We start from the raw sequence: 14,208 nt of genomic DNA, 5'->3' as shown, positions 1-14,208 counted from the left end.
ACGTTGAATAAAATGGCTATCTAAAAATTTTGATTGGATGTGTTTGGGGAAAAGATGGGCGTGAGAGGGGGGTTACTTGCCCTCAAATCAATTTCGACTATTAAAAAGAGCACTAGCCCTTTGAATTTCCAATCGAATGAGCTTTTTTCCAAGTTTCTACGACAAACGCTTTCTATAAAAGCCTTATATGCCCCCAGGGAATAACTTACAACCCTTGCCCTGAGGGCTGCGGAGGGTTGTCATCCTCAAAGACCTAATTTCCAGAACTTTCTACTAAGTTGAACAAAATGGCTATCTGAAAATTTTGATTGGATGTGTTTGGGGGAATGGTGGGCGTGAGAGGGGGTTTAGTTACTCTCCAATCACGTTCGACTAATAAAAAGGGCACTAGCCCTCTCAATTTCCAATTAAATGAGCCTTTTTTGAAGTTTCTATGACAACACTTTCTATAAAAACCTTATATGCCCCCAGGGCATAACTTACAACCCTAACCCTGAGGACTGTGGGGGAGCTTGCTCCTCAAAAACATAATCTCTATCTGGAAATTAACTAGGACGAACAAAATAGCTATCTCAAAATTTTGATTGGATGTGTTTCGGGAATGGTGGGCGTGGAAGGGGCGTTAGTTGCCTTCCAATCACTTTCAACTATTAAAAAGGGAACAAGCCACTACAATTTCCAATTGAATGAGCCCTTTTCAAAGTTTCTGCGACAACTTCTTCGATACGAAGTGCCCCGGTCTAAAGGAAAAAAATAATAAATAATACGTTGTGCCAACATCGTTCTTATATTCCCTTCGATACTCGACGACATTCCCTTCGATACCAAGTGCCCTGGTATTGCGCTGCCTATGATCCTTCTCCTTTATAGTATATACAAGACGACCAAAATAGACCACGCCCCTTTTCTTTGCAAAACAATTGCTGTTGGGAGCCTGTAATCAAATATTGCTTCAATGCTAAATAAATAAGGAAGATAGAAAGCTGTTCTGTTTAAGTTTCTACTGTTTTTCGCGTTATGAAATTAACATAAGTTGGGCACAAAACCCCTATGCCTTCCCAAGGCCAGAACAAAATGTGCACTTTACTGAAAAAATATAAATGTTTTTACTTTTATAACTTTAATAAATCAAATAATATTAACATTTTGATTAATAAACATCAATATATGTATATTAAACTGACAATGCACATTCATTTGTATTTTTTCAATAAAATGCAAATTTTGTTCTGGCCTTGGGAAGGCATAGGGGGTTTGCGCCAAACTTATGTTAATTTCTGCTCGTTTTGAGTTTGACTCGGTTAATTATTGTAATTTCTGTTCGTTTTGGGTTTCATTTATTTATCGATGCTGATTTGTGGTAGTTTCCGGCTTGGTAGATTATTTGATTTTATTTTTACTCATTTTTTGTTTAATGGAGTACTTTACTTTTCTTTGAAAAACTTATTTTGTGGAAAAAGTGTTTCAAATTAATTTCTGTTCGTTTTATATTGACATAGTCTTTTCAGGGAAAAAGAAAAAAATACTTTAAATCTTTTCGTTTTTTAAGACTTTATAGTTTGGCCTGCTATTTGTATGCTGGAGAAAAATTTTCAGCAATTTTTAACAACATACACCCTTTTAAAAATCTGGACACAAATAGTACTGTTTAATTTAGTGTCATACCTCCTCTAGTTGACCTGAAATGGAAAACTTGATACCATTCCCAAAAAAACCTGTTTACTTTCTTTGATAGCTTGGATACACTTACGCTATTTTGATTTGGTTAAATTTTAAGAGCAGAAATGGGAGGGTTGGCGTGGGAGTGTGGGAGTGGAAGGGGTATTAGTTGCCCTCAAATCACTTTCGACTATTAAAAAGGGCATCAGCCCTTTCTATTTTCAATCGAATGAGCCCTTTTCGAAGTTCCCACGACAACTCCTTCGAAACGAAGTGCCCTGGTCTAAACAACAACAAGAACAAAAAACAATACATTATACCCACTTTGATCTTTACTATAAAAATGTCAAGCCTTCCAATCAGTTTCGACTATTAAAAAGGGCACTAGGCCTTTCTATTTCCAATAGAATGACCCCTCTTGGTGACGACAACGCTTTCTATAAACACCTTATATGCCCCCAGGGCATAAATTACAACCCTTACCCTAAGGTCTGTTAGGGTGGTTGTCATCCTCTAAGACCAAATTTCCGGAACTTTCAACTACGTTAAACGACATGGCTATCTCCAAAATTTTGATTGGATGTGTTGGGGAAAATGGTGGGCGTGAGAGGAGTGTCAGTCGCCTTCCAATCACTTTCGAGTTTAAAAAAGAGTACAAGCCACTCCAATATCCCACTGAATGAGCACTTTTTGAAGTTTCTACGACAACTTCTTCGATACGAAGTACCCTGCTCTAAAGGAAAAAAATAATAAGTAATACATTGTGCCAACATCGTTCTTATGTGCCCCCAGGGCATAATTTAAAACCCTTGCCCTGAGGGTCAAGGGGGAGTGTCCTCCTCTAAACTTAGTCCCCGTTTCTTGTCTCGTTCTCGAGTGTCCCCGTTCTTTACTTAGGCAGCGCGATCGTGCTGTCTATGATTTATACAACAACTTTCTATATAAACCTTATATGCCCCCAGGCCATAACTTAAACCTTTGCATTGAGGGCTCTGAGGTGGTTATCAGCCTAAAAAACCAAATCTCCAGAACGCTCTACTACGTTGAACAAAATGGATTTTTCAAAAATTTTTGTTGGTATTTTTTGGAAAATGGCGGATGTAAGCGGGGCGTTAGTCGCTATCCAATCACTTTCAACTATTAAAGAAGGCACTAGCCCTTTCAATTTCTAATTGAATGAGCCTTTTTGAATTTTCTACGACAACGCTTTCAATAAAAACTTTATATTCTCCAGGACATAACTTACAACCCTTGCCCTGAGGGCTGTGGGGGGAGGGGTTGTCATCCTTAAAGACACAATTTCCAAGATTTTTAAGCACATCGAAGAAAAGGTCTATCTAAAAAATTTGATTGGAAGTGTTTGGGGAAAAGTTGGGAGCGAGAGGGTGGTTAGTTGCCCTCCAATAACTTTTGAGTGCTGAAAAGGGTACTATCCCTTTGAATTTCAAATCGAATGAGCCCTTTTTCAAGTTTCTACGACAAAGATTTCAATAAAAAGCTTATATGCCCCCAGGGAATAACTTATAATCCTTGCCCTGAGAGTTGTGGGGGAGGGTCCTCCTCAAAAATATATTTTCTATTTCGAAATCAACTACGCCGAACAAAAAGGCTATCTGAAAGTTTTTATTGGATGTGTTTAGGGGAATGATGGCCGTGGGGGGGGGGCTAGTTGCCCTCCAATCACATTCGACTATTAAAAAGGGCACTAGCCCGTTGAATTTCCAATCGAATGAGCATTTTTTGAAGTTTCTACCACAACGCCTTCTTTAAAAACCTTATATGCCCCCAGGGCAAAACTTAAAACCCTTGCCCTGATGCCTGCGGGGGAGTGACCTTCTCAAAAACATATTTTCTATCTGGAAATCAACTACGCTGAACAAAATGGCTATCTCAAAATTTTGATTGGCTGTGTTGTGTTTGGGGAACTGATGGGCGTGGGGGGGGATTATTGCCCTCCAATCACTTTCGATAATTAAAAAGGGCACTAGCCCTTTGAATTTCCAATCAAATGAGCCTTTTTTGAAGTTTCTACGACAACGTCTTCTTTAAAAACCATATATGCCCCCAGGGCACAACTTAAAACCCTTGCCCTGAGGGTTGTGGGGGAGTGTCCTCCGCAAAAACATATTTTCTATTTGGAAATCAACTACGCTGAACAAAATAGCTATCTCAAAATTTTGATTGGATGTGTTTGGGGGAATGATGGGCTTGGGAGGGGCTAGTTGCCCTCCAATCACTTTCGACTATTAAAAAGGGAACTAGCCCTTCGAATTTCTAATCGAATGAGCCTGTTTTGAAGTTTCTAGAACATCGCCTTCTATAAAAACCTTATATGCCCCTAGGGCAAAACTTAAAACCCTTGCCCTGAGGGCTGCGGGGGAGTGTCCTCCTCAAAAACATATATTCTATCTGGAAATCAACTACGCTGAACAAAATGGCCATTATAAAATTTTTATTGGATGTGTTTTTGGGAATGATGGGCGTGGGGGGGGAGATTTGCCCTCCAATCACTTTCGACTATTAAAAAGGGCACTAGCCCTTTGAATTTCCAATCAAATGAGCCTTTTCTGAAGTTTCTACGACAACATCTTTTTTAAAAACCGTATATGCCCCCAGGGCATAACTTACACCCCGTGCCCTGAGGGTTAAGGGGGAGTGTCCTCCTCAAAGTATATTTTCTATCTGGAAATCAACTACACTGAGCAAAATGGCTATCTCATAATTTGTATTGGATGTATTTGGGGGAGGGACGGGCGTGAGGGGGAGGGGGGCTAGTTGCCCTCCAATTACTTTCGACTATTAAAATGGGCACTAGAACTCTCAGTTTCCAATCGAATGACTCCCTTTTGTAGTTTCTACGACGACCCCTTCCATATGAAGTGCCCTAATCTAAAGGAAAAAAATAATAAATAGTACATTGTGCCAAAATCGTTCTTATATGCCCTCAATGCATAACTTAAAACCCTTGCCCTGAGGGCTGTGGGGGAGTGTCCTCCTCAAAAACACATTTTCTATCTGGAAATCAACTACGCTGAACAAAATGGCTATCTCAAAATTTTGATTGGATGTGTTTGGGGAAATGATGGGCGTTGGGGGGGGGGGCTAGTTGCCCTTCAGTCACTTTTGACTATTAAAAATTGTACTAGCCCTTTGAATTTCCAATCGAATGAGCCTTTTTGAAGTTTCTATGACAACATCTTCCATAAAAACCTTATATGCCCTCAGGGCATAACTTAAAACCCTTGCCCTGAGGGTTGTGGGGGAGTGTCCTCCTCAAAAACATATTTTCTATCTGGAAATCAACTACGCTGAACAAAATGGCTATCTCAAAATTTTGATTGGATGTGTTCGGGGGGAACGATGGGCTTGGGGGGGGGGGGGGACTAGTTGCCCTCCAATCACTTTCGGCTATTAAAAAGGGCACTAGAACTCTCATTTCCCAATCGAATGAGCCCCTTTTGAAGTTTCTACTACGACCCCTTCCTTATGAAGTGCCCTGCTCTAAAGGAAAAAAATAATAAATAGTACATTGTGCCAACATCGTTCTTATATGCCCTCAGGGCATAACTTAAAACCCTTTCCCCGAGGTTTTTGGGGGAGTGTCCTCCTCAAAAAGATTTTTTTCTATCTGGAAATCAACTACGCTGAACAAAATGGCTATCTCAAAATTTTGATTGGATGTGTTTGGGGGACTCATGGGCGCGGGGGGGGCCTAGTTGCCCTCCAATCCCTTTTGACTATAAAAAAGGGCACTAGACACTCCAATTTCAAATCGAATGAGCCCTTTTCGAAGTTTCTACGACAACTCCTTCGATACGAAGTGCCCGGGTGGGCACACATTGTGCCCACATCGTTCTTAGGCACGCTAGCGCGCTGCCTATGATTGTTAGAACGAAGGATCCTGATAAGGATATTTCGCCAATTAAGAAAGGTCACCACACCAATGAATATGCAGTTTTCAGCAGACGAACGTCCTTTTTATTGCCTCAGGAAGAACAAAAATGAGCTGTTTAACAGCTGAACTAAGTAATTTCAGTGTCCTCGATAACGAAGGATCCTGACAATCATAATTCACCAATTAGGAAAGGCCACCACACCAATTAAGATGCAGCTTACAGCAGACAAATATCTTTTTTATTGGTTCTGGAAGAACAAAAATGACCTGTTTAAAAGCTGAGCCGGTCAATTACAGTTTGAAATATCATTTATATTTCAATTCCAACTCCAATTATTCTAATTTTCATTCCAATTATAAGACACATTAATAAACCAAAGCTCTGGAAGACAACCTTGGTTTTGCTCCCAGAAGAAAAAAACGTCACGGAAGAAAGAGTGGTCAGGTTCATGTTCAATATGTAAATTATGCATGCGTAACAAAAAAATATTAACAATAAATATATACTAATAAAGGTTCTATATTTCGACTAGCAGTTGACACATACAAGAAAATAACGTAAAGAAAAGAAAAAAAAACGGCTTACTATGTAAATAAATATACTTTAGTTATAAAACGACGTACTTTAATAACTATAGTTTATTAGAGTTTTACATGTTTCATTTTGTAGCATAGCTTTCTTTTACTCTTACTTATGTTGTTTTCGTGAAGGTATCAACTGTTTAGCACTGATAAAGGCTGAATTAGAACATTAAGACGAAAAATTTGGACTTTTATTGGGGTTAATTGAGTTTTTCAGCATATTTCTCTGTATTTTAGAGTTTTACTAGAGCTAAAAGAATTACTATTTTTACCCTTTATTAAAAAATTTAATTCAATTATTAAATGAAAGGTAGGGCATTTGAATAAATTATTTATTTTTGAAAATATATTTCATCTGATGTTTGAGTGCCTAACGTTAAAGAATTTAACAGATAAAACCTAGGAGTTCGTAAATCACAACGAAAAATGGTTGGCGTGATTTGAAGTAAACTTTATGGGTCTATTCAAGGACTGGAGATTTTGGAGATTCCTCAGGATGCGGAGCAGGTTAAAATAGAAGTGTATTATCCACAAGACTATATTTATATGCAAAGATATTGCTAAGATAGGCAATTAATATTAAATTTTTTTTCTTACAATGAACAAATTGACTTTTGTTTCAAATCATTTGAATAAAATAACATTGGAAAACAATAAATGCTAGGACTGACGGCGTATCATCAAGAAAAGAATATCATTACAGACCGAGTCCACAAAAAAAAGTGACAAACTCCTTACCTGTCTAAATGAAGGCTTTCAGCTTCTTCTGGTGCTGGAGGAAATAGATGAGGTCGAATCAAATTTGCATCTTTCTCGGGGACTTCTTCAAAATTCTTAAATTCTTGCATTTCCCTGTTCATAGGTATCCAATGAGATATCCCTTTTCTATAAAGAAGACCTTTGACATTTTCTGACGCATCCCCCAGCTCTAGCGATCCTAAAATATTAGAATCTCTTGTAAATTATAAATTTAATTACTTATTATAAACTTAAATCAACCGTCAGTGGCTTAGCACCATACCTTAATTACTAGTTCAAGACAATGACGTAGCCAGAGGGTGCAGAGGAGACGGACCGTCGCAGGTGCCATCCTTGTATGGAATGACAAGAAAATTATCCAAAATGCTGTTTTTCTTCTGCTTTTAATGTTTTCTAGTCACTGTTACCTTCGCAAAACATTGCTTTCAAAATATTTTCATTACCATCTCCAATTCGTTTTAGTATACGTGTAAACGTATCGATCAGTTTGTTTTATTGTTTTGTTTTTGTTTCGTATACTTGTTTTATTAAGATAGCAAATATTTCCTCGGATGCTTTAAGATATCGAAGTTATTTGGGGTTGTTGGGGCTTTTTACTCCTCCTTTATTTTTCTTTGTCCATACTTAATTTTGGATAATGGTTAATTTAATTACTAGTTTAAGGGGACTCAAGAAGTCCACAGGATGTATGCGGGTTGATGAATAGTGGTCTACATCGGGATCATGACAAAATTGAGAATGTTGGATGTGTGGATTCCCGGTATGATTTTCTGCGTAAGATGAGTGATTGGAAGAGTGTGAGAGGAGTGATCTACAATATGAACTGTCAAGGGACAAACATGTCATACGGATTCCTTAGGGAATTATGTGTTAAGACTCAGCCATATATCCTAAAACTAATGAAAATTGGTATAAGGACCATAATATGTAACGTGTGTAATATACACCGTGTGTAAAGACATACTGCCATAATCTGTGTAAAGATATTGCCAGCTTCCGGATTACGGGAGTTGCATACACTTCAATTCATTTTTAGCAATCAAAAGGGTATAAACCCGTGTTCTGATGGCCTAGCAAACCTCAGGTCTTCCGTCCATGATTATGATATTAGGTCATCTGTAGATTAATTTTCCGCTCGCTATTATGGCCTGATCGATTTTTTCTCTGCTTCGAAGGGGGATCAGAAGTTGGAACCATCTTGATCAAAATATAAAAATTTAGGTGATTTCTTCATTTAAGATAGTAATTAAAGGAATGCTTTATAGTAAGTATGATTTTTTTTTTTTTTTTTTTTTTTTTAATGATATTGGTAAATATTTATGGCTCCTGGGGGTGATGTTTATGATTTTGATTATTAATATGACAGTAAATTTCATGAAAATGTTAAGGCGTAAGGTTTGTGGTGCTGTTTGGGGACTGTGATATAGATAGGTTGTCTTTTTTTGTTTTGTTTTTTATTATTTGTTATGTTAGTGTATTTTTGCCACCACCTTGGACAAGTTTTTACTTCTTATGGTAGCCGCTAAACTGATGTTAAATTGTTTGTTTGTTTAGAATAAATCTTTCTCTCTCTAATCGTGCCTTTATTAGAAACAGAAAGTTATAATCTGTATATGCAAAATAGGGTGCAACACCAACATGGTGGTTTAGCAGTATATGTAATAACTGGATTTGGTGTACAGATTCGGTCGAATTTGGTGGTTAGTTATCAAATGAGATTTAAATCCATGTTTCTTGATGTAATTGATTCAATTAACAAGTTTATATGTTTGTCTGACTCGTAAAAAACGTAAGAAAATGAATATAAACATATTTTTGATGCGTTTTTTTAAAGTTTCTTCTGTAAACCCCCCTCCGGAAAAAATATTTTGTAAGCCCCCCCCCCCACCCCCTAAAAAAACCCTGGATACGGCTTTGTTTAGGGTTATAGTAATTTATAGACGTCTGTCAGGTAATATGCCAGAATTGACAGATAAACTTTTGGGAACGTTACCTTGTTCAAGGATGCCATGCTTTATTAGTGGAAATTTTACTATTGATTTAAATATGGTCGATATTAATAGCAAGGTAAGACATTTTGTTACACAAGATTAAGCTTTGGTTTTTATCCTGCAATTAATGTATATACACAGGTAACAGAAACTTCGGAGTCTATAATTGATAATATTTTGTAGATATATATAGATATATATAGATATATATATATATATATATATATATATATATATATATATATATATATATATATATATATATATATATATATATATATATATATATATATATATATATATATATATATATATATATATATATATATAGATAGATAGATATATATATATATATATATAGATAGATATATAGATATAGATAGATATATAAATAATTATTTTGCCCAGCAGTAGCTATTAATAGTTCTGACCATTTTGGTTTTGCAATATCTGTTCCTGGAATAACCAGTCCTAAGCCCAAGAAATAAAGTTCATCTAAAGTACCTTTTGTAGATGGAAATGTGTTTTTATAGCATATAGGGAAACTTAAAAGTGAAGATTTTGAGTTTCTTCAGGGCAGTGTAGACATTGTTATCAAATTTGGTAAATGGTACAAAAGATTAAAATTGTTATTTCAAAAGTCTTTGGAGTTTAAAGGCAATTTTTTTTTCCTTTCACTTATTTGTTTCGATAATGTAAACACTATAATCGGCTTTTTGTTAATTCTATGTTTAACAGTTAGACAAAAACTAAAAAGAAAGAAAGGGGAGATGAGTTGAAATTCCACCCCGGGTTCCAGTAGACCTTTCTACACCACTGGTTCAAATTTGCTTTAATTAGTCAGTTTAAAAATAGCCATTTACTGGGCTAACTGTTAAGTTAATTTACAAATTACTTAACTTTACTTAAACTTTAACTTTACAAAACCTTACTTAACTTTATTGCTTAACTTTACTTATCCTTTTATTATTCTAGATCTTCCTGTGAAAACCGTTCTTAGTTCTATTGCTGCTTGAGCAAACAAAATTATCTACTTCCTCGACTGTTCTACTTTCGACCTTCATAAGCGCCCTCCGCTTTTTATGCTGTTTTACATTTACTGGTCAGAGGCAACGCTCTAACAATGTCTATAGTAAAGAGCCATAAGGTTTCAATGTATTCATATTATTTTTCCCCACAGCACTTCATATGGAAGGCGTGGTCGTATAAACTTTGGAGAATGCTCATTTGATTGGAAATTCTAGTGCACTTTTTAAGAGCCAAAAGTGATCGGAGGGCAACAACTCCCTCTCCCATGCCTCCTATTGTTCAAAAATCAGTCGTTTTTTTCTTATTTATATCCCTCCACCTTGTTTTTACCTCCCCACCCAACACTGACCAAAATTTTGAGTCACTGTTCAAAAAGTCAAAATCTCTAGTATCTATGCTTCCGAGGATGCCTTTCCACTACCACCCCAAGGCGAGGATTATAAATTATACAATATGCTCATTGTTTATATGCAGGGTTTATTACTGAGAAAAGGGGGAATGTTTGATTCTAGGTGTGTCCGAAATGGCTAAGGGCATTAAGGTGAAATTACGGGAAGTATTGGAGGATATGTTAAAATAAATCTGCAATATCTTAAGAACAGACGAAGGTGATAAGTTTAAACTTTAAGGGCATGTCGAGGGAGATGTTAAAAAGTAGTTGGATCGCAACCAGTTCCTTTCCCTTCCCATTTTTGGCTGCCCTCCCCTCAAAGACATCCGATTAAAATTTTGAAATAACCATCTTGGTCAAAATATACCTGGGACTAACCTTTTCCCCCCTTAATCAATCTAGCACTCTTAACCTCATTCTCGAAAAGATCATTAAAACATAATGTGTTTCAACAACAAAATAAGACATTACGGAAAAATAAATTTGTATAAACATAGCGGGGGTTATTTTTCTAGACGGGAAGTTAATATCTGTGGAACAGATCGTCCAAAATCTAGTAACAATCAAAATGAATTTTGATAATTATCCTCTAGTTCCACATCCTTTAGTTCTTGTCAGAGTCATTTGCCATAGAAGCATGCTTATACAAGAATACCTCCTATTTACATTCGTCATGGGAGATAGACCTTCTTATGTTTACATTTAGCATTGTTAAAGCCTTTGGTACCTACCTTTTCCCCACTTAATCAATCTTGCAATTACAGCCTCGTCTTCAACAGGATTTAGAGAGCATGTTGAATAGACCATCTGACCTCCAGCCTGTAAAAGTTCAATCCCTCTTTTGGCAATTCTGTATTGTATACCGTGTAGATTGTTTCCATTCGCTGTGTTGAATTTAGCCCAAACATCGAAGTTCTTTCTCAAAGTTCCATCGCCCGAACATGGTACATCACAGAGAATTCGGTCAAATTTCAATGGGAACTTTTTGCCATCTAAAAGAACAAGTTCTCTAAGAATTTCGGACAAATTTACACTGCAGTAAATAATAATGTGATAAATGAAAATATTTCTTTCTCTTGAGTGAGAAACGGCAAATCTTCGGCGAATATTTCGGGCAAATCTACGCCATGGTAAATGGTAAAGTGAAAAATGAAATAGTTCTTTCTTTTGAGAGTCAGAAACGAAAAAATGGATTACGGATTTGTTGTTATTAATTGCGACAGTCCTAGATCCACCTATTTTTAGGAGATCAAGGGTCGGAAAATAAGCGTAGATATACCTAAACTGAACTTTTACTAAAAATAAAACAATCCATGCAACCAAAAAATAACAATACGAAAATTAGACGATTAGTCAGGAAGAGCACCCATTATTTTGTCTTTGTATAAGGGTAAGTTTGGATATACCTAAAGTAAATTTTACTAAGAATATCAATATAACTGAATTATGACAATAAAAAAAAGTAGAAGAAAACTGACAAAGAAGAAGATTATCCATCCTTTTTGCCAGTTTCATTCTTCTTTGTCTCCTTTTAACCGCTTTATTTTCATTTTTCATATTACTTGCCATATTTCTTCTAGAGCTATAAGAAATCTCGAAAAACGTTTTATTATAATAATAAAAAAAAAAAAAAAACTAAATTTCACTTATCAAAGGTTTTTGATGATTTGAAGAACGAAATGTGCATTTGACAGCTTTACAAAGACGTTTTCCAAAACCTTGCAAAAATTTTACCAAAATATAAAATAGATAGACTTCGTTCACAGAACTCACAATGCTGTAAAGTATTCCAAAAGTTCCTGGATATCCAAAGAAGCATAGAAAGGGGTATCCAGAAAAAACTTAGCTTCAAACTTAAAAAATGAGAAAGAGAACAAACAGAAAGAAAACACACAAACGCTATACACCCCCCCCCCCGCCAAAAAAAAACGAAGGAAGACTTAAATTAGAGTGCCATAGAAACAAACCTAGAGGGAGACGGGTGGACAAAGATTCATCTATCTACAATGCTATCTACATCTATCTACATTGTAGATGCCGTTCGTTTAATTAAACGAACGGAAAAAGTTGAAAAAAAGTACATTGAAATCTGACAACTTTAAACGTGGAGTTATGGGCTAAAACAGCAAAATTTTTATGAACACCCAGGAAAGAAGTAGGGGGAATCAATCCCGAACTGACTGTAGAGAATGGCTGACATTTGCAAACTCTTCTGAAAGTTTCTTACCAAATTGAAAATCATGACAAAATAATCTTCAGAATGTAGAAAATCAATAAGATGAGAAAAAATTGCCTTTTGAAAAGTTTGATGAACTATAGGGACACTAGGGAACAACCGGCTGAATCACATAGTGGCCCAGCCATATGAAAAGCAATAGCTTCAGCATGTTTCAGACAATGGGAACATACTATAATCAAAAGAAAGGTGCATAAGTTTCTTTTAGGGAGAAAGAATGGAAAGAATAATGCCCTTCAGACTTAGGTGGGTTTACAAGGTAATGTGTATTCCTGTGTTCGAGCGGTTGTAGGTTGCAACGAGTGGGCTCAAGCATTTTGTCTCTGTCCAAAATATCCGTTTGGAAAATATTACGTGCACCTAAAAGCGATGGAAAGGTAAACCTCTCATAAACTGCCTAATCCGCTGCAAGAATGCAAGCGCGCCAGCATAACCGATGGCTTGGAGAACCGTCGGTTACAAAATACCTGTGAAAACCCCATAGAAATTTTTGACCAAAGCAAAACAACCAGTTCTATGGTGCCCTTTATATGAACGAATCAAGACAAGCGGCGACTATGGCGAGGAGTAGGCAAGTCAGTACAAAAAGATTATCAATGAAGTCAATGAACAAGAGTCAAAGGATCACAACCTAGAATTTATATTTGTTAAAATGTGACGCAGATTAAGCTTTTACAGCCAAAGGATTTGACTGATATAACTTAAACATCCTGTGCCTTACCCTAACCAGTCTGAATAACCAAGGTAAAACTATCCTAAGCGAACCAGAAATGGTTAACGTATGAAATTTTATGATTCTGGCTCTAGCAACGGCTCCAGACGTCATGGTGCCAGATCAGTTCTCAGTGAGTACGATCGAATCCTCAGTGTTAGAATGGGATCTAGTCTCCAATCAAATAGCAAATATCCGACTGCAGGGACACCCTTTCCAATCCACTGTAGTGGCGCGTATGAACCTACACGGGACTACCATGGCCACCATAAAGACCATTTTTATGACAAATTACAGGCTGTCCTCCTTAACGACTGTCCTAGCTTCCACAGAGACATTCGCCACCTTGAACTCAGCCAAGGAAAAGCATTGACCATTTGATGCAAATTTAAAATCAAAAGGATTTATCATTCACTATCGTCTAGAACAGAAGGTTTCAATGATTTGGGCACATTATGTGGTGCTCAAGAGAGTACCGAACCCACAGGTTTCTCGAATTTAAGCCACCCTCCAGGTGGGAAAAACAGAAAGCAGATGAAATTAAATCTTGACATGCCACAATAAAGAAAGACTAAGACCCTTTGGAGGATTCTAGAAACACGAACGTAAACTGTGTAAATCATTGTTGGAAATCATCCGTCCCCAAACAGAAGAACGAAGACAGTAGCAGAATGTTGTCCAGCACAACCTTAGAACAGCGTTGGGCTAAACAGCCTGTGCCTCGTCTCAAGTACATGTAAGTACCTTAATAAGAATAGCATTTGGAATAGAAGCTTACATTGTTCTGTTTGAATTGGAAGGGATTCTTAAGGAAGAGATAGATAATAATGTTTTGATGATTCGCTTTTTTCGACGCACACACAGCTTCTTCTTCTTTAAACAGCTCAAAAAGAATTACACTGCTATTAAAATTCTCTGGTTCAGCCGTGACAATGTGCACAAAAAATTTACTTT

At 36.7% G+C, this 14,208-nt stretch overlaps 1 protein-coding gene across 1 annotated transcript in view; it reads right to left on the bottom strand.

The window, feature by feature from the left end:
• The window catches only part of Nsun2 (tRNA (cytosine(34)-C(5))-methyltransferase Nsun2), a 53,431-nt gene that overhangs the window by 8,568 nt on the left and 30,655 nt on the right, over positions 1 to 14,208 (bottom strand). Inside the window, exons 6-7 of the mRNA XM_089103061.1 lie at positions 11,038 to 11,298; positions 6,875 to 7,073 (exon numbers count right to left, since the gene is read on the bottom strand). Of these exons, the coding sequence (XP_088959187.1) occupies positions 6,875 to 7,073; positions 11,038 to 11,298 (460 nt within the window). The remainder of the gene's footprint in view (positions 1 to 6,874; positions 7,074 to 11,037; positions 11,299 to 14,208) is intronic.

This window comes from Artemia sp. Qi Xiang Cuo, chromosome 17 (genome assembly GCF_049724085.1).
Source record: "Artemia sp. Qi Xiang Cuo chromosome 17, ASM4972408v1, whole genome shotgun sequence".
NCBI classification, from domain to species: domain Eukaryota; kingdom Metazoa; phylum Arthropoda; class Branchiopoda; order Anostraca; family Artemiidae; genus Artemia; species Artemia sp. Qi Xiang Cuo.
This window is presented reverse-complemented; position numbering and strand designations above follow the sequence as displayed.